Source organism: Bos mutus, chromosome 10 (genome assembly GCF_027580195.1).
Source record: "Bos mutus isolate GX-2022 chromosome 10, NWIPB_WYAK_1.1, whole genome shotgun sequence".
NCBI lineage: Eukaryota > Metazoa > Chordata > Mammalia > Artiodactyla > Bovidae > Bos > Bos mutus.
In genome coordinates this window covers 58,576,421-58,602,971 of record NC_091626.1, presented here as the reverse complement: position 1 = coordinate 58,602,971, position 26,551 = coordinate 58,576,421, and the positions used below count along the sequence as shown (strand labels likewise).

The following is a 26,551-nucleotide window of genomic DNA, read 5'->3' as shown; positions in this document are numbered from 1 at the left end:
TCCTTGTCCTTGTCCCTCTGTTACCCCTGTATTGTTCATCCTCCTCCTGTTCAAGCTGGCTCATCCTTTTGGACTGTCATTACTATCAACACAATATCTGTTTGCGGAGGTGCCTGGGATTTCATTTACTTATTATTTACTGAATGAGAAGACCAACTGTCATTTTTCTTTGCTGTTGTCCAGTTTTTACTTTTACCCATCACCCCTCCCCAAATTATCATGAGGACCAGAATCCTTGTTGTCATGAGTTAAACCATATTGAGTATCTACTCCCTATTTGCTAAAGGGAAGACTTGAATTATGTAAAATATGGAGCCTTTGGTTTCTTTTGAGAAGGAGGGCACAATGAGCAAGCCACTTTCATTGACTAATTTAATTCAACCAATTTTCTCTGTATAATACCTCTCCCCTGAGAGAAATTAGATTAGACTCTATATGCCAAAAGAAGGAAGTGTGAAAAGCACTAACCACAAAAATTTGATTTTGTAAGTCATATCATCAGCTTATTTTACACTCTATTTTATAATCCAGGAAATGTCATAACCTTAGTATTTTTTTTTTCTTAGTTCAGAACCAATCTAACCTGAAATCTATGCATGCGTGCATGCTAAGTCATTTAAGTCGTGTCTGACTCTTTGTAACTCTGTGGACCGCAGCCCGCCAGGCTCCTCTGTCTATGGGATTTCCCAGGCAAGAATACTGGAATGGGTTGCCATGCCCTCCTCCAGGGTTCTTTCCAAACCAGGGATTGAACCCTCATCCCTTATGTCTCCTGCATTGGCAAACAGGTTCTCCACCAGTAGCACCACCTGGGAAATCCATGTGAAAAATATAAAAACTCTCCCATCAACTTTTACCTACTTCTTGGCTTTGTCATTCAAAAGTTGCCCACTCTTCCACCATGCAAAAGAAGCTCTTCTTTTTTATGTATACTGGGGAAGCATGCAAAATCACCCTGACAGGTTGCTGATAGGAGGATAAGGCTTAGATGCAAGATAAACTTATATTCCCAGAAAAACGAAGGTGATCTCAGATAAGTGAGCTCTGTGTCGGAGGCCTTAGATTTGGAAGACAGGGAGGCCCTGGAAGTGGTCAAATGTGTTCCAAGATTGTACCTGGCCTCTCCCAAGAGTTAACGCAGCAAGCTCTGCCCTCCCTGGTCACACCCAGTGTGGACTCGCCACTACCTTGTTGGGGTGAAGAGGCGTCCTCTGTCCTCAGAGGCTTTCTAACACTTGGCCAGGGTATATGAATGGAGAGGTTTGGGTCTTGAGAGTAAATCATGTCAGTTCCTGTCTTCTTTCCCTTAACTATCCCAGTAACAAAGAGCATAGAAAGAGGAACCCTCGCTGCCGCACCACCTCCTGGAGATGTTTGAAGGTTCTCACAGGTAGGTGGGGCCTTAGGGGCCAATTTTGGCATCACTCGCTGAGGCTGCCTGGCTGTTCTGCTTCCCAGTGGTTGGGGTAAGCTTTATCTCTGCAGAACGGAAGGGTGCACAGAGGCAGAAGCAGCAGCAGGAGGTACAGGGCATCATCCTATCCCTTTTCCAGCAGAGCGCTATTCCTCTGTGGGTGTGTTCTGAGTTGCTTCAACCATGTCAGATGCTGAGCGACCCTATGGACTGTAGCTCATCAGGCTCCTCTGTCCATGGGTTTCTCTAGAAACTGGAGTGGGTTTCCATACCCTCCTCCAGGAGATCTTCCCAACTCCTATATCCAGAGCCTGTTTTCCTGGAAACCCTTCTCCGTATAGAGCAACAGTTTTCAGCAGGGAGCGATTCTAACTCCTTGGGGACATTTATCAATGTCTGGAGACTCGTTTGATTATCACAACTGGAGAGTACTACTAGCATCCAGTGGGTGGAGGCCAGGGATGCTGCTAAACATTCCACAGTGTCCAGGGCAGCTTCCCAAAATAAATAATTATCCAGCCCTAAATGTCAATAGTGCTGAGGTTGAGAAATCCTGCCACAGAGCATGTCCTTTACCCTGTGTTCACTGTGGGCCCCTCACACATGACATCTGCCTTTTCAACCCAAGTACTTTTTATTTTAAAGTATTTATCTTCCCTTTTAAATAAAGGTATAAATGGAAAACCTCACTGGCAGGAGGAGCCCCAAAGAACTCAGAGATCATCAATGTAAATTAACTCATTAAAGTTAATTCATGCTGCTTGCAGTGGTAGAAAGACATGTGCTGTTGAAAGAGGACATCTCTTTAAAAGGAAGGCACAGACTCAAATGCTCAGTGCCCCTGGGCAGGTGATGTGAGGGTGGCAGAGAGAAGAGGCACCTGGGCTACTGGACAGCACATGTGCCATCTGGAGCAAGCCACCTCCCTTGGCTCTGACCACCTGTCACCATTTAGAATAACTAGTCCACCATCACCAGGTCTTTTGCTTTTTTCAAGAAAAACTGGAGACCTGGGCTTTTATTGAAATTCCCTGGCTATTAACTTTTAAAAACGAATTTTAAAACTCATACACTTTATGCCATTGAACATAGAGCAGATGAGACAAAAGTCATGGATCTGAAGAGGCTGCCCACTTGCTCCATTCGAAAACTCTCAGTGACTCAGAAAATAAGTTCACATTCTTTTGCAAAGTGTTCAAGCTTCCTTAAGATTAGGTCTCACCAACCTGGCTACCTAATTTCCAGACATTAGCTTCTCTCCACCCTTTCTTAGAACATACCACACATGCATATGTGGGGACCTCAACCTGGCATTTTCCCTCACTCCCATCTCAACTTTCGTTGTCTGTTGAACTGTGATATTCACTACTCATTGCCCAGATCAAATGACAAAGAAGCTTCCTGAATTCTCTCAAAAAAAAATCTGGTTTGGTGTTTTATGTTATTATGATCTTTACAACTTACCACGTATTCATCTAGTCATCTCTCCATTTCAAGAAATATATAAGACTTGGAGACTAGGAACCCAACTTTACTTATTGTTCTCTCCTGCATGTAAACTCAGCTTTCAGTAAATTTAAATCACCTTCCCCTTAACTATCCACCAGTACGCATTGTGACTAATACAGCAGTTTCTTTCAAACTGGCAAACTTTCTCTCATCCCTTCCTATGACCAGCTTTCCCCCCAAATTAAAATAACATTCAGATAATGTTATTAATGGCAATAAGGGAATTGTGAAAATTTTGCATCATCTAAGACCTTTTATTAAGAGAAAAAAATATAAAACTTCAGAGATGAGTAATACTTATTAAACATTTGAAATAGCATTAAAATAGTGTTTTTACATAGTTAAGTATTTGCGTCTGTACTTAGACATATAAATTACTATTCTTTGAACTTGAAGTGGATTTTGAACTGTACTCTTCATAATTATAATAATCATACAGTTTATTTATATATAGTTGGGCTATATAGACATTAACCAATTAATTCTTGATCGTATTGCCTAATAAGAAGACTTTCATTGGTACCCTATTTTTAGAGTGCATATAGGAGCATATGTTAATTATAGACCTCTGTTATTAACTTTGCATTATATTACCCAAATGCTTACTTAACAGTTTACCAACATCAAGGGGATAGGTGGGCAAGAAACTTATATCAGTCTTAACTTCTGTTTTCAAGCCAGAAGGCAAGTGGTGTTTATAAATAGATCAAATACCTGGCCTGAATTCAAGGACAATTTATTTTCTTTAAGTGTTTGAGTGATTGTTCAAAGGGATGTGTTGACTTTCTCAATTCAGGTCACATCACAATTAGCAAATTTTTGTTTAAAAACAGGAATGATAGGTATATGTGTTTGAGCCAAATTGAGTTTTATTACAATCCTGGTTCTGTGTAGATGGTAGAGCTAATAATTAAGTCATCCGCATTTGGTTATGCTTTCAGAAGTTGCTGTCGCTTGCTGCCTATTGCTTTAAAAAACTACCTTTATTATTAATTTTAACATGAAACAGATTCATTTGGAGAATATCCATTATGAAGGAGACAGAGTTGTTTGTTGAATAACATAGGCTCAGGCTCAAGGCTAAATATAAATATGGTACAAATGGGAAGATATTGGACAAATGCAGTATATTTCATTATTCAGCAGTGAGGTATTCCAAATGCCTAATGAATACATAAAAATAGATTTGCATATAGCATGTACACTGTGAGTCACATTTGCAAAATTACTTTTGCCACTTCTACCACTGTCTGAAACCAACCCTGTTTGAATAGCAACAGTTCCTGAGCTTCTGGTTATAAGAAACAGCTCCTTTAAAAAGAAAAAACAGATCAGTGTCTTTTCTGTGGAATTTACCTTTATGGAAGAATTCTTGGGAATCCACCAGTTTATCTAACTTTGATTGTAGTGTCCTCTGTGCAACCTCTGTTACCCCTTGAAATCAGTCCACATGGGAAGAAGACGGTGTTCTTCAGAGCTCTGGTGGATGAATGCAGAGACTAAGGTTTCTGGGAACACTTGGTCTCTTTGCTAAGATACTGGTAGAACACAATAGATAATATTCACTGAGCTCACGGTGAGGGCGCTGCTTGCCCATAGCAGTCTGTAAGCAATTGGTTGTGGCACTGAAATTAAAAGCCCCAAAGACTGAAACAAAAATGTATAATGATGCTATTATTGCCCTGGTTGTAGGGTTTTAACTCAGGTGTCATTCGGATATCAAGTGATTTAAATATCAGTATTTGTAGGCTCTGCTATAACTTCCTGAGAGTAGTCATTATTTTACTTTGAGAAAACTATTTAATCTAGAATCCTCTCTGGTTCCCATTCTCCCACATACATTTGAACAGTACATCTGTTGAAAGTTCAGCAAGTGGAAGATAACTTTCTCCCGTGGGCCCCTATCTTTCATGGTTAGAGGATTGTTCTAATGAGACCAAAAGATCAGATTTATGACAGCCCAGGAGACTTCAAACACAAGAAAGCAATTTGTTTGCAGGCCTCCATTGTACTCCTAACCCTAGCAAGCTCTCTCCTAAGTGGAAGTAAAAGAAACTGGATGAGAGAGTGTGGCAGCTTCTCTGCAAGTTATCACCCCTGCAAGTTAAAAACCAGCTCCGGAAGAAGATCCTAGTCGGAGGGCCAGCTGTGATACTACGTTAGGATAAAGTCAGCAACAGTAACAACACAAGCTGTCATTTATTGCATCTTTTCTATCTTCCAGGCCCTGGCCTTAGTAGTCCACGTGCCTGGTTACATTCCACTTTTAATAGCTCCCTACGTAGGAACTGTAGTTACTTCCCTCTTACAGATAAGGGGAGCTGAGGATTGGAGAGGACAGAGTGATTCGCATGAGGCCACACAGTGCAAGGGATTTGTGAACTGGGATTTGCATTAGGATGTCTGACCCCTAATAAGCCCCTCAACCATGTCTCCATAGCCATGCTGTGAACTGATTGTAAGCATACACATTTCTCAACAGTCAGAGTCATTGTCTGGACATGTAATTCACAGGCTAAAGGAATGAAGTGTGTGGTGACAAGCAGGCTTAAGTTAGAAGGCTGGTGGGGGGTTGCACGTGAGAAGACAAGTGAAGGCTGGATCCAAGGCCATGAAATACCATGAGAGCATTTCACCCAGTCCTGAGGGCCATGATCCCTGTTGAATAAATATATAGGCCACTGTTATAAATGTGTGTGTGGCTTCTCTGGTGGCTCAGATGGTAAAGAATCTGCCTGCAATGCAGGACACCTGAGTTCAATCCCTGGTTTGGAAAGATCCCCTGGAGAAGGGAATGGCTGCCCATTCCAGTATTCTTGCCTGTGAAATCCCATGGACAGAGGAGCTTGGTGGGCTACAGTCCATGTCGGGGTCTCAAAGAGTGGGACACAACTGCGTGACTAACACTTTTCACTTTACCGATGTGTGTATCCACCATATTGGAACCAATTTCCCAGTGACAACTCAGAGTGAACCACAGTGAATTAGAACCCACATTCTCTGATAAGCAATGTCTGTGATGTTGCTACACAGGAAAAGCCATGATTTGAACTCCTGGAAAGCCAGTTTCCTACATTTACTCAGAGTCCTTTGTCCCACAGGCACTGTACTATCTCATTTTGTTTTTAGAACACCATGAAATGAAGGGAGTGGTAAGACCCCTATAAGTCAAATTTTTAAAACTTAAAAAAAAAAAAAGCTCTGCAGGCTATATCCCTCTTGATTTCTTCATTTTTCTTTTTTACTTTTCCACTTTGTCTACATTTTCCCCTAGGCTATGGGATATGGTAAAGAGGAAAAAAAATGTATGAAAATATCAATTAAAAAACTCTCTTTATGATGTGCTATTTGTATTTACAAAGAATTTTTAAGAAAAACCTTGAATATTGGTAATACTTTTCATCTGCATCATTCTTTGCAAAACATGAATTAAAGGTGTTGTCAAAAAAAAAAAAAAAATCCCCATGCTACATATGAAGAAACCGAAGCTTAAGGAAATTTTCCTAAGATCTATTTATATAAGTGGCAAAACAGAAATCCTGTGATCTTCAGCACTACCATAGATGGAAAATATACACAGGGGCTAAAATAAAATCTCATGAAACTTTCCTATCAAACTCATAAGGTAGATTTCATTTTTTTTTAATGAAATATAGTTGCTTTACAATGTTGTGTTCGTTTCTGCTGTACAGCAAAGTAAATCAGCTATATGCTTACATCTGTCCCATCTTTTTTGGATTTCCTTCCCATTTAGGTCACCATAGAAAGCAGACTTTATTTTGAAGTGAAATGAGATACCTTCTAAATCAAAGCCCGTTTAGTATCTTCTGTCCATTAGAATAAATGTACACTTAAGCCAAAATACAGGGAGTGTAATCCCACATGGAAAATGGTGGGTGTATCCATTTAGGCAGAGAAGCAAAAAGGGCTGGGAAGTTGTCTGGCACATCTGGTATTTGCATAGTCAGCATCTTGCACATAGTAGGTGTTTAGCAAGTGTTGTGGGTTTTTTCAGTAATGGAATTTTGTCTGAATATTTGAATACGCGCCTCATTTTGGATTTGCTTTGGTAGACTGGCTCTGTGTTCATTTTGGGAGAATTTCAACTTCTATGGATATAGTTTTGGATTTATATTTACTTTCCTTCTGTTTTACTTGACCCTTTAAAAAAAAATGCTTTGGTATTTTACACTTTGGAATCTATGGAAGGAAGTCCAAAACCTTGGGAACCATCTTGTGGTTAAAGCACCTTCCTTAAGTTTTCCTGGATCGACAACACTGTGTGAAATTATTGTATTCATTTCAAAGTTAAAGAGTTTAAAATATTCTTTATCACTTATTATCAGAATTGCAATTGTGTCAATTGTTTATAAATATTTGTGTTTTCTAATATTCAAAAAGTTCAAATTAAAATTTTGTGTATGGAAGCACTCATATGTTAAAATATCACCATTGCAATGTATATGTGAAGATATATGCATAAAGGCATACACATGTTTAAAACCTTGATTATCTCTAGGAGTGAAGACTGTGAAAACATTCTTTTATACTTTATTTTCTAAATTCTGTTCAGTAAGCCTGTGTAAATTTTAAATAGGAAAAAAGATTTAGTCTAAAATTACAGTTAAATATTAGCAGCTGCTGCTAAGGGCAAATCCACAAATTGCCCAAGCAGCCACATTAGAGGGAAGATAACTACTTGAATACAGTTATTAAGCATAAACATTTAAAAAATGAAATGGCAGCTCAGTTTCTGTGTTCATAAAATATTAAGGGTGTGACTCGGGCAACTTGACCCTGGTTAGAGCACATGATTTTTGATTGTTTCAGAAAGCACTGTTGAAAACAAAAAGAAACCCAAAGAAAAGAAAAACAGTTTTTTCAGTACTCCTGTTACTCTGCGTTTTTAAGTGATGTAGATTTTAACAGAGGAGAAGGGGCGACAGGGAATGAGATGCTTGGATGGCATCATCAACTCAATGGACATGATTTTGAGCAGACTCCAGGAGATAGTGAAGGACAGGGAAGCCTATCATGCTGTGGTTCTTGAGGTCTCAAAGAGTTGGACTTGACTGAGCAACTGAACAGCATAATCATTTTCAACCTAAATCTCCTTCAGAAGTGAGTCAGATTCTCTAGAGAGATTTAAATTTAATATAGTCTCATAGGAAACATAATGACTTGTTTCTGATAAACTTCTTGCTTTGCTGTATATGAATGACAGATGATTGGTTGACATGGTTCAAAATGAAATCAAACCACACACTCAAATCATTCATAGACTTCTTGTTATAATTTAAATGAGCCCTTTAAAAATATCAACAATAGTAGCTTTTGACTACACTGTTGTTATTGTTCAGTCAGTAAGTTGTGTCTGACTCTTTGCCACCCATGGACAGCAACATGCCAGGCTTCCCTGTCCTTCATTATCTCCTGGAGTTTGCTCAGATTCATGTCCATTGAGTCAGTGATGCTATCTATAACAAAGGAAAAAAGACAGTTGCCAGAATTTATAAAGTCTATATATTTGGAATATTTGGGGAGAGCATAAAATTCATCTTGCTAAAGTAATATCAAATCAATTTGCTGTTCCTTAAAACATATCTACTTGAAGGCATTGAGAAGTGTCTGAAAAACTTTCATAAACTGAATGAGCTTTCTATAATTATCAGGCCCTAATGCCAGTAACAGAAGGTGATTGTTATATTCTCTGCACACACTTTCTCTGGGTAGCTTGTAGAACATGGTCTTACAATAACTTTGTTTGCCTTTCTGCTATAACAGTACTTCACCTATGATAAATCTGTCCTTTTGCAACCTCATCTATCAGGAACTATGTGAGGACTTAGGCAGTAAGCAAACAGGCCTTTTGGTTGCCAAAACAGAGTCCCAAAGTTCAAGTATGACAGCTCATGAGCTTGACTCAGAGGAAATCTCTGTAGACCCAATACATCCTATTTATAACTGGTTTTTATATGAGTCCTCTGACAAGTTTGATTATCTGGTAGGGTTCCAAGCACATAGCTAATTTAAGAGAAAATATTAATTATAAGTAAAAGGAAGGCCTCATAACACCTAGCATATGTCTATGGATGGAAGAAAAAAAAACTGATAAAGAGGGAAAAATTATAAAAGGGACAAGAGACTAAGGCATTTAGCTTTGGGGCAAAATGTCATATAAATGGTCTTAAGAGTATTACAGCATATAATTTTGTACTGTTTTGAAAAGTTTCTAGTAAATTTGAAAATAAGTTTTGTAATGATACTTCATCATCAGGAAAGAGCAAATTATATTCTAAATAATCTAAGAAGAGACATATCTCATGATTTTAGAAATATTTCATAACAAAGATTTAGAATAACTACCCCCTTTGTTTTTATGTGCTTGCTTGGATAAAACTGCAACTATTAGAAAATTTAACTATCCCAAATTACTCAGTAAGGCTCTAATCAGCTGAGATTCATTGCTGTTTGCTCTGGTGATGCTCTAAAATACATAATGTTCACAAAGTTTTCCGCAGTTAGGAGAATTTACTTCATCGCATTCTTAGAACTATCTAGAAAACGACTTCTGTTTGTTTCCGATTTGTAAGATGTTTCTCTCGTAGCCCAAAGGAATATGTTCCCGATGAATGGTGGGCTTGACACACGGGAGGACGGAGGACAGAATTTCCTGTGTTTATCCTCCCATCCCAGAGCTTGTAACAGTTGACTCTGGTTATTTAAACTCAAGCAAGGCTGAGCTTGTACTTCATTACATAATAGTACAAAGTAACTTAGCCAAAACACAGTGTTCACCATCCTGGCCCTTCCTGTCATGTAACCACGACCTCTGTGATGTTTGCTGCTTCCAAATGAAGGCCAAACCACATCTTACACATCCTCTTCTAGGGCCAAAAAGCCCCACTCTCTAGTTCCCAGGTAACCATAACTGTTGTGTGCAATTTAGATCTTACTTAAGGAAGTGGGTTAATTTTAGGTATGACTGTAGAGGAATAAGGCAGATTCTTCCACAACAACTTGAAGTTTAGCCTTCACAGAATCAGAGTACTGGCCAGAAAGAATACAAGTAGCAGAAAAATTTTCCCGCCAGCAAGAAGGAGGAGGAATTTCATTAGTACAAAAGGAGAAAAGGACATCCGGTGACAGTGGAATTAAATCAGAAAGTTCAGTTCAGTTCAGTCAGTCGTGTCCGACTCTGCGATCCCATGAACTGCATCATGCCAGGCTTCCCTGTCCACCACCAACTCCCGGAGTTTACTCAAACTCATATCCATCGAGTTGGTGATGCCATCCAACCATCTCATTCTCTGTTGTCCCCTTCTCCTCCCACCTTCAATCTTTCCCAGCATCAGGGTCTTTTCCAATGAGTCAGTTCTTCACATCAGGTGGCCAAAGTATTGGAGTTTCAGCTTTAGCATCATTCCTTCCAAAGAAATCCCAGGGCTGATCTCCTTCAGAATGGACTGGTTGAATCTCCTTGCAGTCCAAGGGACTCTCAAGAGTCTTCTCCAACACCACACTTCAAAAGCATCAATTCTTTATAGTCCAACTCTCACATCCATACATGACTACAGGAAAATATATATGGACCTTTGTTGGCAAAGTAATATCTCTGCTTTTTAATATGCTGTTCAGGTTTGTCATGGCTTTTCTTCCAAGGAGCAAACGTCTTTTAATTTATGGCTGCAGTCACCATCTGCAGGGATTTTGGAGCCCAAGAAAATAAAATCAGAAAGTTGGAGTTGACTGTTTAAAGGACTACTGTGGGGTGTTTATTGCTGTTCAAGCATTTGGGGATGTTCAGACATTTGGAGATGTTGCAGAAATTATGTTTCAACATGACAAAAACCGGTTAGAACAAACTAGGTCTAAGATGAGAGAAGATTCAATTTCCAGTAAACCTTGAGCTTCATTACACACTCATTGTAATACCTTAGCATAGGCTGAATGAAACACCCACCAGCAGCATGACAGTTCTGAAGCCAACCATAAAAGGTGAAAAGTGGGCAGTGGCCCAATTCCTGAAAATGTCCACTGCTTCTCCAAAATAGTTGAAATAATCCTGCCATTTGTTAGCCTGTGAAATTACCTAGACCATAAAAACTAACCACACCATATTTCAGGGCCTCTTGTCTTCTGTGATGGCCCACACTGTCTGTGGGGTGTGATTCTCTCTAAATAAATCCACTTCTTACTTTAAAAAAAAGGAAGGAAATTAAAAAAAAAAAGGAAGGAAATACATGCTCCAATAAATCTGTTCCTTGTCATTTATCGTTGAATTAGTGTGGACATACAAATGTTCCTGGAGGGAAGATGGGAAGGTAACATATTCATAAAAGGAAGATAAGGAAGTTCACACTGGATCCATGAATGGTGGAGGGAAACATCTGTTTTGTGTGCAAGGTTTCTTCATTTTAGAAGGCTTTTTGGAGGAAGTACAGTTTGAATCAAACATGGAATCTCCAGTAGAACCTGGAATGATGGCTAGCAAAGGGAAAGCATGAAGTCCCAGGTGTAGAGGACCTCTGTGAGTGGCCAGTGGATTCGTGGCTGCTGACTTTGATGGGCTCGCAGCACTTTCACCTGCCCTACCTTCTCAGAGTGTGAGGAGTAGTCAATGGTACTCTCTTCACCTACAGAATAAACAGAACTAGGGAGATAGCCTGGATCCTCAGAGTAGGAAAAAGTTTCCCTGAAATATTTAGGTGAGTTTTACAAAACTTGTTTTCAGATAACTACCTTAGTTCTCTATGTTTCTATGATGGGCTTGTGAAAGAGAAGGGGCATGGGATAAGGTAAGAATCACTGGTTTAAAATCCAAAGTTATCACTTAGGCCAGATTTTTTTCTCCCTGTTCCTATTCATAAACCTATCCCCAGCACCCTCAGTTCTGTTTGTTTGTTTAGTATAGTTGCTTTACAATGTGGTCTTAGTTTCTGCTGTAAAACAAAGTAGATCAGTCACATGTATACATATATCCCTTCTCTCTTGAGCCTCCCTCCCACCCCCCATCCCACCCCTTTAGTCATTACATAGCACCAAGTTGAGGATGGAACAAACTGAGAGAGCCTTCAGCTTTGAGGATAGGTTTCATTTGGAGATGACTAGGGAATGTAGGTGGCATTAGTGGTAAAGAACCTGCCTGCCAATGAAGGAGATGTAAGAGATGTGGGTTCAACCCCTGGATCGGGAAGATCCCCTGGAGGAGGACATGGCAATCCACTACAGTATCCTTGCCTGGAGAATCCCATCGACCAAGGAACCTGGTGGACAACAGTCCATGGGGCTGCGAAGAGTGGGGCACAACTAAATCGACTTAGCGTGCATATATACACACACACAGAGGGAATACCACCCACCCCACCCTGCCACCCACAAACAATTGGATGGGTCTGAAGGAGAGAGAGCATGAAATAAAGACAAGAAGCACCCAAGAGGTATCCCATTTTTTTCCCCTAAATACTCATCTGAGATGCCAGATGCTCTAAAAGCATCCATTACAGTTAATGGGAAACCCTCCTGCTTCTTGGGAATGTAGACAACCTCCTGTTTCAAGTGGGGGAGATTTGTGTAACAGAAAGAGCAGAAAATAGGTCAACAAAGTCAAGTGACCTACAGATGGGTGTTTCGAGATGTGTAAGCTGTGGTTCCACAGTCACTACCCAGATTCACTGAAAGTAAAGGCCGGAAGTGGAAAGATGTTCTCTGGACAGGTAGAAGAGGGGAAGATGGAAAAGAGGGTTTATCATTTTTCTTTCAAGTAACTATTGCTTGAAACATTTTGTTTTAAGTTTCTTCAAAGTCATTTTGCTCAACAGATGACAGTCTTTCTTAGAAAAGCAGTAGAAGAAAATGTCAAGTGATCTGAGTGTTCTCTGGTCTTCCCTCTCTTCCCACCTGTGAACACAATTCTTTTTTCCTTTACTGGCCCCATTCTGCTTGAAGATCACAACGTCCATCGTGCAATCACTTCTCGTTTCAAACAAGAACCTAATACCAAACAGAATTTAAACATAGCCACTCATTCTTTTCAACAAGGCTGTGCTGGCAATTATGAAACAGGGCAGACGTTGGCAAGCGCTTTTGGAATAATTATAGGGTTCCTCGAGTAGTACAGTATAAATAATTGTGGGTTTAAAAGCGTTATTGTGAGCAGCAATTTATACTAAAATTTATATTTGCTCCTTGAAACCAATATACGTCAAGAGTGCCTCACCACCACCCCCACCTCTCCACCTTGAGATCTCAAGGGCTTTGGAACCTTTTGATTCCATTGCACTTTTAACTCAGTGAGGCAACTGCAAGGCACGTCTGGGCTGCAGTAAACAGGGGTAGGAGTGATGTACTTAATAAATGGGCATGAATGAAGCAATGAAACTCTTCCAGCTCTGGCCACCCGGTGTGCTCCCCGGGTACTCACATGCAGAAAGGCCATTTTGGTACAGAGAGAAGCTACAAAAGTGCAGCCGTGTCGCTTTTGCTGGCAAGTAGGGCACACCGAAGAAGATTATCACCTCTCCTTTGGCCAATGGTGGTGTGGATGCAAGGCACAGAGGACCGAGACGCAGGAAACTCACGGAGACAATACAGCTCTAAAATAGCCACAGAGACTTATTAAAGTATCTGTTTTCCTCTCTGTGGAAATTTTCATTTTATCCTATGGCACTGTAAAGATGGGTAAGGATATCAGGAAAGTAGGGGTGGGGCCAGGACGGGGATGGGGAAAAGTCTGGGGGATGGAGGGAGCTGTTTGTTAAGGGTGAATGCTCAATAGAGGCCTTTCTTTTCCAACCAGGTACTGTCTGTGACATCTGCTTGTCTTTCTCTGGATCCCAGTGGCTTCTCTTACCCAGTCTGAAAACTCCCCTGAGATGTTCACATCCTGAATGTTTCTCACCAAAGTAGCTAGTGTCCTTGGATAATGCGGTTTTTGTTTCAATTGCTGTTCCTGGTTTCTGTTCTCTAAAACCCTTTTAAAACATATTTTCCATGATCGTTCAGTGCTGTCTTTGGTATTTAAATCGGCCTTTCAATGGGTCATTAGCTCTGTAATTAATTTCAGCTATTTTTAAATGGTGCCTTGGTTATTAAAGAGCTGCCATATTCTCAACAGCCTTGTGTTTCTTAGAGCATCCCTAAGCACTAGCTGATCTTTCTTTTTTTTAGTGCCAAAAATATGGTAACTTTTTTCTCCTTTCAAATTTATTCTTCATTGGTAGGAAGAGTCAAACTTTTTGAATGAGGACAGAAAATACTTAACTGTTACACTTCTGTGTGACAAACTTGGGCTTTTATTTTTTGTTCAAATGATCTCAACAGATAACCATCAAGGACTTCCTGGAGGCCAGGCCCTGCCTTATGTATTTTTTTTTTTGCCTGCATTTTAAAAATCAAGATTGGTAAATCACAGAATTTGAATAGAAAGTGATTTCATGGAGAAGCAATGACTGGAACAAAATCATTTTAGCTAGTTACAGAGCTAGAGTTAGAACCCAGACCACCTGACTCTTAACCCCTTCTTTCTGTTTCTTTATGCTTTGTTATATAATATTAATGTAGCTGCTACTCTGTGACACTAGAAGAGGCTTACCACTTCTAATATTAGCACCAACGAGCCTGGTCCCACACCTTTGGCAGACATCACAATCAACCAGAGCACGGTTCATCACAACCAACATCCTAAGCATCCACTAGAAATCCATCTGACTTGGGAAAATGAGCTGAAACCCACTTGCCACCGTGACCTTATAGTAATCTCAGGATAAAGCAGTAACACCTGATTCAGAAAAGCAGATGGAGATTGACTTTGATTATTGAGTATTATCTGAGATCAGATAAAAAGACCAATAGCTCATGTAATCACAGGGCTACCAGTTTGTACCAGGCATTGAGATAGTCATTTATATATCTTCTTACATTGAGACATTGAGCCTTCTAACAACCTTGTGAAGTCATTACTACTACCTCTGAGGTACAAATTACACAATGGAGGATGGGAGGTTAAATAACTTGCCTGTGGTCACTGAGTTAATAAGTGGCCTGCTCAGCTTTTGGGTCCAGATTTCTATCTCTAAAGCTACTTCTTGCCATCTGACAGCCCACACAGGCCATCCACGTGCTGACCACCTGTGAATCAGCCCACGATGTTAGAAGAGTATTACTACAATTCTCATCCTTAGAGTCCTCCTTGCCTCCCCACCCCTAACCCTGGCCTTTTTTTCTTTTTTTTTCAATCCTGTAAGTTCCTTTGACAACTTTGGGTGGCAAATGTAGTAAATGTAGTTCAGAAAAGAATCACTTGCTTTACCCAAGTGATTTATGTTTGTTTTGTTTTTATGATAAATTAGGAATTCTTTCATTTATTTTGGTTCTCTTCATGGTTTCCACGAAGGAAATGCCTAGAACTGTCTAGGATAGCTTCAACAACCCTTTCATTCCCTCTAGAAGCAGGCGATGAAATTCTCTAATCTGTTCATTCTTGTGTGTCATGCATGAACCTAGGCACTAGGGATACTGGATGAGGAGGAAAGACTGGTCCCTGTTCTATATACCTTTCATTCTCAACATGTGGAGAGTAGAGACAGCTAATAATTATCTAGCCTTCCAGGAAGTGGTAAAGGCGAGTCAAGTTTCTGTATCTCTAGGTACGTCTACCGGAGAAGGCAATGGCGCCCCACTCCAGTACTCTTGCCTGGAAAATCCCATGGACGGAGGAGCCTGGTAGGCTGCAGTCCATGGGGTCGCTAAGAGTTGGACACGACTGAGCGGCTTCACTTTCACTTTTCACTTTCATGCTTTGGAGAAGGAAATGACAACCCACTCCAGTGTTCTTGCCTGGAGAATCCCAGGGACGGAGGACCCTAGTGGGCTGCCATCTGTGGGATCGCACAGAGTCGGACACGACTGAAGCGACTTAGCAGCAGCAGCAGGAGGTACATCTGCAGTGCATGGTGGCCAGGACTGAGACTGGGAGAAAATGTCCAGTGAACAGTTTTCTTTCAATATCATTTTCCTCTTTGGTAACAGTATAATTTTTTTCAGTCTGCCAGGACCTTCTCCCCCTTGATAACTCTCTCCACCCCCAGCTGCCTGCTGTTGTGCCTGTGATTCCAAAGCTCTCTGCATCTCCCTTCCACCACCGCCGTGACCCATGAACTGTCCTGTGTTTCATGTCATCAAGGTCAGGCCCACTGTGGCTGCCAAGACCTCCACTAGCCACTCTGATAAATTAACCTCTGCTCACTCCTCCCAAGTGAGTGATTTCTGTTGATACCGCTTCTGTTTTTTTCATCTGTGAAATGAGGAGGTAAGGGTCAACCTAGTGGGAAGGATGGCTGGAGACTGAGAAGATGTGGGTAGGAACTCTCTCTTGTGTCTCCCACCAACTTGGAAATCTTGGGACAGTCGCTGTACCTCTCTGAGCCCAGGTTGTCTTAGCTAAAATGTCAGAGGTGTGATTGGGTGATCTCAGAGGTCTTTACAGACCTGGAATTCTGTCTGAAGGTTAAATTTAATTCCTTAGAGCACACTAAACAAAACAAAAACTATGATTCACAAGAGGAGAATCATACTTTTATTGTCTAATCCAGAGAAAGAGTTTCAGACAAGGAAGGTTGCTGGTGAGGTGTCATTACAAGGGCAGCAAGAGAAATTATTCAGGGTTTTCTAACTTTCCTTCCAGAGGAAGGAAATGTTAGTATGGACAGTTAGTATGATGGCCTCTTATGGAGACTGTTAATGAAATGAGAACAGAGATGGCTTTTCATACACCCAAACCATCTTTAATAGCTTAAACCTTAGAAATAGCAGGTTTTAATTAAGTCTGTCACATCTGCTGACCAAGATGTAGGAACTGAGCAGAGACCAGAAGGAGCCAAACCATCAGAATCACTTGTGTGAACGCCTGGCTTCTACTTCCTTGGTATCTGTCATTTTACTCCACATTGAGGTCAGTGTGGTAAGGCTCTTATGCAGTATTTGTTTCCTTTTGCTTAAAAGATACGAGATTATCAAGACAAGAGGCAAGGGCACTGAATCACTCTTACCAGCAATTTCCAAGTGCTGAAGATAAATGTGCGTCCGTCTCTTCCACACGGGTGTATTAATGTTTGCACAGGCCTTGCGTAGCTATCGTGTCCCTCAGTCGACATCACTATGGAACCCTGAGACATCTTGTAGAAATCTGAAAGATGAAAAGATGTGACTTGATTCATAGCTGTCTTATGTTCTTCTAAAGGTGTTGGTTTGGTGTGATATAGAATAAGTGGTCCACACAGCACGTCTTTCACACAAATTAAATTAGCAGAAAGAGCACCAAAACCATTGTGGTTCTGCACAGTGCTCCTCTTGTTTTCTGTAAGTGTGGTAATGATTTCACATAACTGAAAACTTATTTTTATAAGCCTGCGTTTGGTATAATATTAAGGTGTGAATTCAGCCATTGAACTGTTATTGTTTCAGAATGAAGACAGTGCTATTTAGATTCCTTCATCTCTTTTGAGAGTCACCATTTACATGACAATATATACTTCCATATACATCTTTTTTCTGACCATCCTTAAGGAAAACAAATGATGTCAAGAAAGATTCTTTTGCAGTGAAAGTTTATTATATGCCTCCAGTAACTTTAATCTCCTTAATGTCCAGATGAAGAGAATTGATAACTGAGAACACATCTATTGATATTTTCCAGATATGATTCTATAGCCAAAAACAAATTTTTATGTCTTTTTGGTGAGCACTAAAGGAAGAAACTATTGATACACAGATTATAAATTTTGCCTATTCCATGATGCCTTCCTTGTTTCTTAAATTAATTCATGGGCAATGCATGGAGGGGTGGGAATAACAAAAGCAAAATACACTGATGATATGATAGCAGATACCACTTCCTAACACTCTCAAACCTCAGAAAATAAGTTTATTTTCTTCTCTCTTGTGCCCAACTTGATTGCATAGAGCAAAAAAAAAAAAAAAAAAATGGCAACTGTTTTTTAATGTTCTGTTAAATCCCCCCTATACAACATTCTTAATTTCTCATTCCTCATAACTTTGAGATGAAGTATCATGTTTTGTTGCTTATTTACAGTATAGTCAGGCAACAGACACTGTACATAAAAGATACTATACATCATCAACGATAGCAAGAATGCCAGAGTTTTCTGCTATGATCAATAAGACTGTGCAACCATATTTACTAAGAAGTTCAATGGGAACAATGTAAAGCTACTCTGATATCCTGGTATTTGATAAAATCTGATTTTTATCCACTAAATTATTTTGAACCAACCCTACGTACCTTCTTTTTTTTTTTTTTTTTTTTGTGCACTGCACAGCTTGTGGGATCTTATTTCCCCAACTAGAGATCAAATCTGTGCCCCTTGCAGTGGAAGCATGGAGTCCTAACCACTGGACTGACAATGAATTCCCATCCTGTGCACCTTTAAATGTAGTATTTATACTTCTTGCCTTTCAAAGTTTGAGGATTTCATCACTCAGTTGCAGTATTTCTCAGAAAGGAACATGTTCTCTCATGGAAATTATTGAGTAACTTCAGCAAATTCAGGCCACTTGTTCACTGAAGAGTGTTATATTGTTCGAGTACCTAGACTGGATTGCCCAAAGATTCTCTTTTGGAAAAGTACCAGCACAATGTCCAAAATACCAGAGAGTGGAAAGCCATGGTCTGGATGGGGAGTGACTGTTGTGTTCATGGAGACAGTGTTTTCGCATGGCTGACATTAATGACAACCCAGTGCTATGCACTCACTGAATGTTTTCATTTCAGAAGAGCATCAAAACCACCGAGTACTTTCAAGTCGTCTTCTTTTACTGTGAAACCAGAAACTATGCCAATGGCGACTTCCAGTAATAACCTGGGTCCCTGCTGCAGGCTGTATTGAACTCCTTGTCATATAATTTTCTAATTTGTGTGTAGGTAGTTGTCACAAACAACTTAGTTTATTTCAGAACATGACATCAGAAAGCATATTTTAATGCAGCAGTGATGGGTCATGAAATCAGAATTTCCACAAAGTCCACACGAATTGAACAGTAACTTAAGGAGGAGGAAATAGGTGACTCAGAAGTTCCTCCCAAAGTCATTTAGATTATTAGGTAATGAGGCTGATTTTATTTTAACAAATGTACTAGAAGGTATGCTTCCACGTGAACTTTGCCCCTTTAAAGCAGTCAACCGGGGAGGCTAAACCTCTGTGCCAAAAGCACTGTCACGGCCAAAAACTAATACGTGATTTCTTTTCTGGAACCACTTTCCATTCCTCTGGCAAAGTTTGAATATTCTCCATAGTGACCATTGTTCCTCTGAAAAAGCACATTTCATTTTTGAAAACAGCCAGTCGTTACTGGGATGAATAAAGAGACCAAGCCAGGCTGTGCACCTTTAAAAAAAAAAAAAAAAGCGACTCTTAAGTGACAAGTTGTCTTTCTCATCCCGTTGGCACTAAGAGCAGTTGCCAAAGGAGGAGTTCAAAGTGGCCTGTGGTAATGATAGCATCATACTTTGAAGATCAGTCCTCATTCTAGGGTAGAGGCTGGTGCCAGTGATTTTGCTGGAAGAAAATATTGGCAGCTAATTGTCTTCTTCCAGAAAATTAATATGTAGATAATGGTCAAAAGGGGCTTCCTATGTGGTTCAATGGTAAAGAATCCGCCTGCCAATACAGGAGACACAGGAGATGGGGGTTCAGTCCCTGGGTCAGGAAGATCCCCTGGAGTAGGAAATGCCAACCCACTGCAGTATTCTTGCCTGAAAAATCCCATGGACAGAGGAGCTTTGTGGGCTACAGTCCGTGGGGTCACAAGAGTCATGCACCACTGAGCACGCACGCATGATGGTTACAACAGAAATGAAGGATGGTCAGAAGCCATCCTCTGTCACAGCACAGGAGCACCTCCACACACCCAGTATGTGTCCACTGTCCAGACAACCATCTCAATCGCACATGTTTTCATGTCAGAATTACTGTTCCACTGACTAACACAGCTGTACAGCAAGCAGCAAGGGTGGGAAGCCAAATGGAGGCAAAACAGAAGGGACACTCCTGCCTGGGAAGACCACAGAATGATGATTTTCACTGTCATAACCCGATGGTGATCACAGGAGAATTCTGACTGCAGCACCGGTTGAGAAGTCTCTAAGAGGACAGAGTTAGGTTCTAAAGCACTGTGGAGCCGCTTGGTGCTCTTAGTGCTAGACAGTGCAGAGCTCCCTGGTTCCGGGCTGGGCGAACCTCACCTCCTTACTCAGCACGGGGTTCGAGACGAGAGCACCCTAAAAAAAGTTGACGGGAAATGTGAGGTATGGCGTTGACGTTTTCTCCATGAGAAGTCCTACCCATGTTTTGTCTTGTTTCACAATTCAGTGTGTTTGAGAGTATAAAAATGGACTTTCTTAAAGTTTCTTTTTTGTAAGGTTTCTCAAATGCCACTTACTGGATAATATGTAAAACTGTTACTAATTTTCTTGTCCCTGTGCCTTTCTCCCAGGGATTGTTTTGACTTGTTGCAGATGGAGGAAAATAGCTACAGGGGCATGAAATAGCGGCAGCAATGCTAGACCAAGTGTTCATTCTTAAATCTACCCTTCGTGATCTCAGACCCTTCGGCCCTCTAAGCCCATTGCTAAAGTCTTTGTGGCTCATCTCCCGACCTCCACCCCCATTTAGCAATTATTCTCTCCATAGACTGCCTAAACATTAATTCAAATAACAATGAATACAAATTTAAATCCGTAGAATGTTAAAATACATCATTTTGTTGCCTCTTTTAACTTGTGCCTTTAAAAGCAGTTGAAATGGGGGCCTGTAGATTAAGAGGGCAAAGAACCAAGCTACAGTGCAGATAGGAGTGGGTCAGAGAAAGCACATTGGAAATGTACAGATCTTGGGTGTGTTCAGTGTATTAGGCACTAATGATCTGAATCTTGAAAAAAACTGATAGAATTTGTTTCTTTGAATTCATTGATATCACTGATATCAAGATATCCGAAGAGCCTTTGGTTACAGTTAAAATAAAAAACAAAAATGTTCTGCTGAAAAATGTTTAAAAAAAAGAGGTAAAATAAAATACATCATGAGTTTAGGGAGTTCATTAGTTGACCTTCAGGGTTTTCAGCATTTTCCTATATCATCCTTTCTTACCTCCCATCTCTCGGTTTTAGCTGAATAGGACATGGGCCTGGTAGTCAGTAGGGCTAGAGAAGCAACATAGCTATTAATCAGGTTAGGAGAGGAGTGAAGAAACATGGTATCCGATGGGGCTGAGAGTTCCCTAACCCTTGGACCCTTTGACATAGGTTAGACCAAAGGCAGCCTTGGGTCTTTCAGAGTTTGAAAGACCGCTTTCAGGGTTTGATTTTCCCCATTTTAATCTCTTCCTGAAAGCCCCTTTAAGGAAAGCCCCTGGAAGGACACGACATAAAAGTCACTCAGACCTTTTAAAATCATTGTTCTCACTCACTATGCCTGAGAACTCCCTGCCTTACAGATAGCATTATGTTTTTGCAGAGTGCCCAGAACTTTGATATAGGTTCTCAAAGAATATTTGTAAAATTATGCCCTGAGAAAACATTCTTTGAAATGAATTAGTAATGTACAGAAGTCAAGAAGGAAAGGAATGAGGAAAGAAAGGAAAATAATAAATTCACTTTAAAATGAACTGTCCTGTCTAATTGGGCAATGAAGTGTTCTCTCTTGAGCACCATTTAGCTTAATAGACCAAAAGATGGGAAAGGATTGCTCTTTCATAGATGAAGTAATTCACTCTAAAGAAACATTTGGATATTTCTCTGGTAGAGTTACCTGCTTTGGTAAATTATCAGTTCATCTTGTCTAACTGACAACTCAAAAAGCTAATTCCAAGAACAGAAAATTGGCTTTAATAGAAAAGCTATTTGTTTATTTTAGAGGGTGGGGATGGGTAAGGACCTGGTCAAGCTTATACTTGTGACATATTTTCAAAATTTATTTTAAACAAATAATAATTCCTCATAAGTGCTAGCCATCTTTCTGATTATTGGTGGTTGTGTTTGAGGTATGACTGATTTTTTAAACAAAGTTACCAAGGATACGCACCTGAAAAAATCCCGTCCCATTCAGAATTTCAATTTGAACATCTGTACACTTATGCAAATGATTTTTTTTTCTAAGCCTTAATTTTTTTGAGCTCTATTTTTTGGGGAATTGCTTTCAGTAACTGTTTTGTTGTTTAGTCGCTAAGTCATGTCCGACCCTTTTGCAGCCTCATAGACTACAGCCCACCAGGCTCCTCTGTCCATGGAATTTCCCAGGCAAGACTACTTGAGGGGGTTGCCATCTCCTCCTTCCGGGGATCTTCTCAACCCAGGGATCGAGCCCGCGTCTCCTGTGCTGGCAGGATTCTGTGCCGGTGAGCCACCAGGGAAGCCTGTGGCTGCTTTCGGTCCCTTTAAATAACAGGAAAGGCAAGATCAGGGCAGGAAATGGAAAGTAGTTAGGTTAATTTTCCTGGAGCACTAGACTGACTCCAGTGTTCTTGCCTGGAGAATCCCAGGGACGGGGGAGCCTGGTGGGCTGCCATCTATGGGGTCGCACAGAGTCGGACACGACTGAAGCGACTTAGCAGCAGCAGCAGCAGACTGACTCCAGTCACCCCTCTGGGCATTGGTTTCCACAACATCTCACAGGAAAGTCTCTTTTTGTTTGATGAGTACATTTTGATGATACCACCAGACCTTGCTTCCGAAGTTACTTCTCTATGTCCTGATGGTCCCCGACACGGCCTCGGACTTAGTCCTTGACTAAGAAAATTATTGCTGGGAACTATGTAGCTTGAGGTCCTAAAATGCTTCACTGATAGAGATAGTTTTGTTTTGAAAAACAAGTAACAATGGGAAGTAGATTTGCATTGCTGCTGCTAAGTCACTTCAGTCGTGTCCGCCTCTGTGCAACCCCATAGATGGCAGCCCACCAGGTTCCCCCGTCCCTGGGACTCTCCAGACAAGAACACTGATGTGATATAGTCTTTGCCTCTAAGGATTTAAAGCAAAAGCACACCTATTGTGGCCTTCCATAAAAGGAGAACAAACCAGTCAGTCCTAAAGGAAATCAACCCCAAATATTCACTAGGACTGATGCTGAAGCTGAAGCTCCAATACTTTGGCCACCTGATACAGAGCCAACTCACTGAAAAAGACCCTGATACTGGAAAAGATTGAAGGCAGAAGAAGGGGATGACAGAGGATGAGATGGTTGGATGGCGTCACCAATTCAATGGACTTGAGGTTGAGCAAACTCTGGGAGATAATGAAGGACAGGGAAGCCTGGTGTGCTGCAGTCCATGGAGTCACAAAGAGTCGGATGTTAACTTAGCTACTGAACAACAACAATGAAAGAGAGAGAAAAATTAAAGCATCCTAATTCTCCCCTACGACATTCAATGAAATTGTTTACCTTGAAGGGAAAAAAATATTTTCCATCCACATCGTGTTTGCATTTTGTTGTCCTGTCTCTTCTTCATGACAGGTATGATATTGAAAGGAATTCTCTTTGATTGATAGTAATAAACCTTATTAAAAAATAAATAATAAGGCCTAAAAAAGAGGAGCAGGTGTATAGAAACAGCGTGTTCTAGCTCCTGTGGGTATTCTACCAGAGCTTTTACTCTGGACCTTGGTGAGAACATTTCATTGCATTCCCTTTCCTGGACCAAATGCCATTAACATGGACAAACTGGTTTCCAGATGGAGTTCTCTTCCACATTCTGTATCTACTTTTCCTGACACCTTAGATGACACCTGCTGGGTTTTGCCATTTAAGATGTCCAAACTGTTGGGGAAACAAGGGTTCAACTCACTCTAAATCATCATATTGCTATGAAATATAGCAGGACGGAATCTGGAAGATTATCCAGTGCAACACTGCACCTTGGGGCAGGGAATATCTATACTGTTCCCTAAGAGAGAAGCTGAGCCCTGGAGAAAGAGGTTCACAAAATTTCACGAGTATCTGGTAAATTTCGCAGCCTCCTAACCCAGTAGCTGTGTTCTTTCCCTGCTTCACCACACAGTGCTTAGAAGCCTTGCTCCCACTTCCTCTGCTTACCATCTCTTCGTGATGCCAGCCTTGCTGTGGGCTTTACCTAGAAGGTGGGGGAGCTGCTTGATCCCCAATGGTTTCTTTCCATCACATTTTGTACCTGCTTGGTGTTACATCTCATACAAGGCCTCTGCAGCAGAAATAGTGCTGCTGAACTCACTGTATCTGAAAAGGAATATAATGACCTCTCTCTCTTCTGCTCATTCCTGCAATTCCAGTAGCAGCCCCTGCCAAATGCTACTGTCCTTGAAAGATAGGTGATGATGATGATGTTGATAGCTAATATTTTTTAAGCACTTACTATGTTACACTATGCACTTGGTCTTCGCTGGTAGCTCGGCTGGTAAAGAATCGGCCTGCAAGGCAGGAGACCCGTTTCAATTCCTAGGTCAGGAAGATCCCCTGGAGAATGGATAGACTACCCACTCCAGTATTCATGGGCTTCCCTGGTGGCTCAGATGATGAAGAATCCACATTCAACACAGGAGACCTGGGTTTGATCCCTGGGTTGGGAAGATCCCCTGGAGGAGGGCATGGCAACCCACTCCAGTATTCTTGCCTGGAGAATTCCCATGGACAGAGGAACCTGGTGGGCTACAGTCCATGGGGTCACAAAGAGTCAGACGCAACTGAGCGACTAAGCACACGTGTACTATGCACTTATTCTACAAGCACTTGGGTACCCTATAATAAGGATGTGTGTGTATGCATGCTGTGCTCAGTGTATCTGACTCTTTGCGACCCCATGGACTATAGCCCATCCAGCTCCTCTGTGCATGGGATTTCCCAGGCAAGAATACTGGAGCTGGTTGCCATTTCTTTCTCCAGGGAATCTTCCCAACCCGGGATCGAACCTGTATCTCCTGCATTGCAGGCGTATACTTTGCTGCTGAGCCATCAGGGAAACCCAGTAAGGAGGTAGGGATCATTTTAAAGGTGAGGAAAATAAAGCACAGAGAAATTTTAAAAAGCCACCCAGGTTCACAAAGCTAGTAGGTAACGGGGCAGGAATTCAATCCCATCCTCTAGAGTTTGCAAAGTGAGCCTCTCCTCTTCACTTTCAAGGTTGGACTTTTCTTTTTTCTCCCTTAAAAAAAAAGGAGGGGGGGTTAACTGTCATCTTTAATTCACATACAGGAAAGCTGATGTAACAAGATGAAGTGTGCTTGTGGCTTCTATGTACCCTCTTGGCATGCCTGGTGGTGCAGGTTCCCAGCTAGTGATGGTGAGACTTATAGCTGGAGAGACCCCCCATGTGTGAGCGTGTGGGACGTGTGTGTATGTGTTATGATGATTTAAGATGGTAGCAGCCAATGGCATTAAAAAGGACCTGCTATTCTGAGCTCTCGCTCTGACAGTAAGATGTGCCTGTAGCAGCTGTTAGCAATCAGAGTGTGTTTCTATCTGATGTGAAATGTGCTGCCATTGCTTGTGAAGTAGATTTCAAAACCTCGCCGTACCAAAGTACCAAAGTGTGTGAATGGTGCATTTTTACTGCAAATTAGAAAGATTCACATATGCCAACCATAGTGTCATGCTCACTCAGGCTCTCTTAAATGACAGAGACACACATTGCTAAGTGCTGGCTAGCTGATAGGAGTCTGTGCAGGACAGTCATAAAATGTCATCTGAAATGTTTGTCTGCAGGCAAAAGAAGCTCCTTGGATTAGAGGAGCAGAAACTGAAAATGGAATAGGAAGGACAGTGCTGTGAACCTTATCTTGCTATCTTCTCACGGCTGTGGCATTCTTACCCCACCCCTAGTGTATGACTTACATAAAAATAGTTTCAAGATAAACCCCCAAGATATACATTTTTTTTTTCTTGCACAGAAACGTGACATTTATTAGGTGTTATGGTCTGGGAATTGATGCTTAGATGTCAGACCTTCTTAAAATAAATCTGATGATCTCTAAGCTTGGTCTGGAGCCTCCATTCTCCTTCTGTCTCACGACCGCTTAATATCCTCAAGGCTCTGCTGCCTTTTTTTGTATTTCCCTTTCCAATGAGGAAAGAGCTACTCGCTCCTGCTTTCTGCCCTTGGGAACAGACAAAAGAAACAACTGTGCTTCAGCTATCAATGCATATTGTTATCTATTGTCTAATTGATGTTATATATTGTAACTAAGAATGGAAATGTTTCTTTAATAAGCACGTTTAAAGAACACGCATTTAGATAGTCAGAAAAAAATTCCTTGGGATCTTTGCTGATCATTCTTATGTCTGGCTGAGTGGATTATCTTAGAGAAACATTATAAAAGAGAATTTTTTTAAAGAAAAATTACCGTTGGCCTGTAATCCAGAAATACAGCACTGTTGTATTCAGAGGCTTAGAACTTGCGGTATCTGTTGCTTAGATGTTACTGGGTAGGTTCTGGAAATTAGAGGTGGAAACCTGGTGGAATTTGTCTTCTAGGAATTGGTCACTAATCCTTCAAGATCCTAAAGTCTTAAAATGATTAGTATGACAACATCTACACTTCTGCTTCTGGCAAGTCTAAATAATTTGCTTATGATTTTTAATAAAGAC

General features: G+C 40.9%; 1 protein-coding gene across 5 annotated transcripts in view; it reads left to right on the top strand.

Annotated features, from left to right (window-relative positions):
* The window catches only part of RORA (RAR related orphan receptor A), an 812,472-nt gene that overhangs the window by 722,049 nt on the left and 63,872 nt on the right, over nt 1–26,551 (top strand). The window contains exon 1 of one of the 5 annotated variants that reach the window (XM_070378004.1): nt 1,234–1,390. The exons of the other annotated variants lie outside the window; for them this stretch is intronic. Coding sequence (XP_070234105.1) covers nt 1,249–1,390 — 142 coding nt within the window. The 5' untranslated portion in view covers nt 1,234–1,248. Of the gene's footprint in view, nt 1–1,233; nt 1,391–26,551 lie in introns of those variants that run through there. 5 annotated transcript variants of the gene reach the window in all.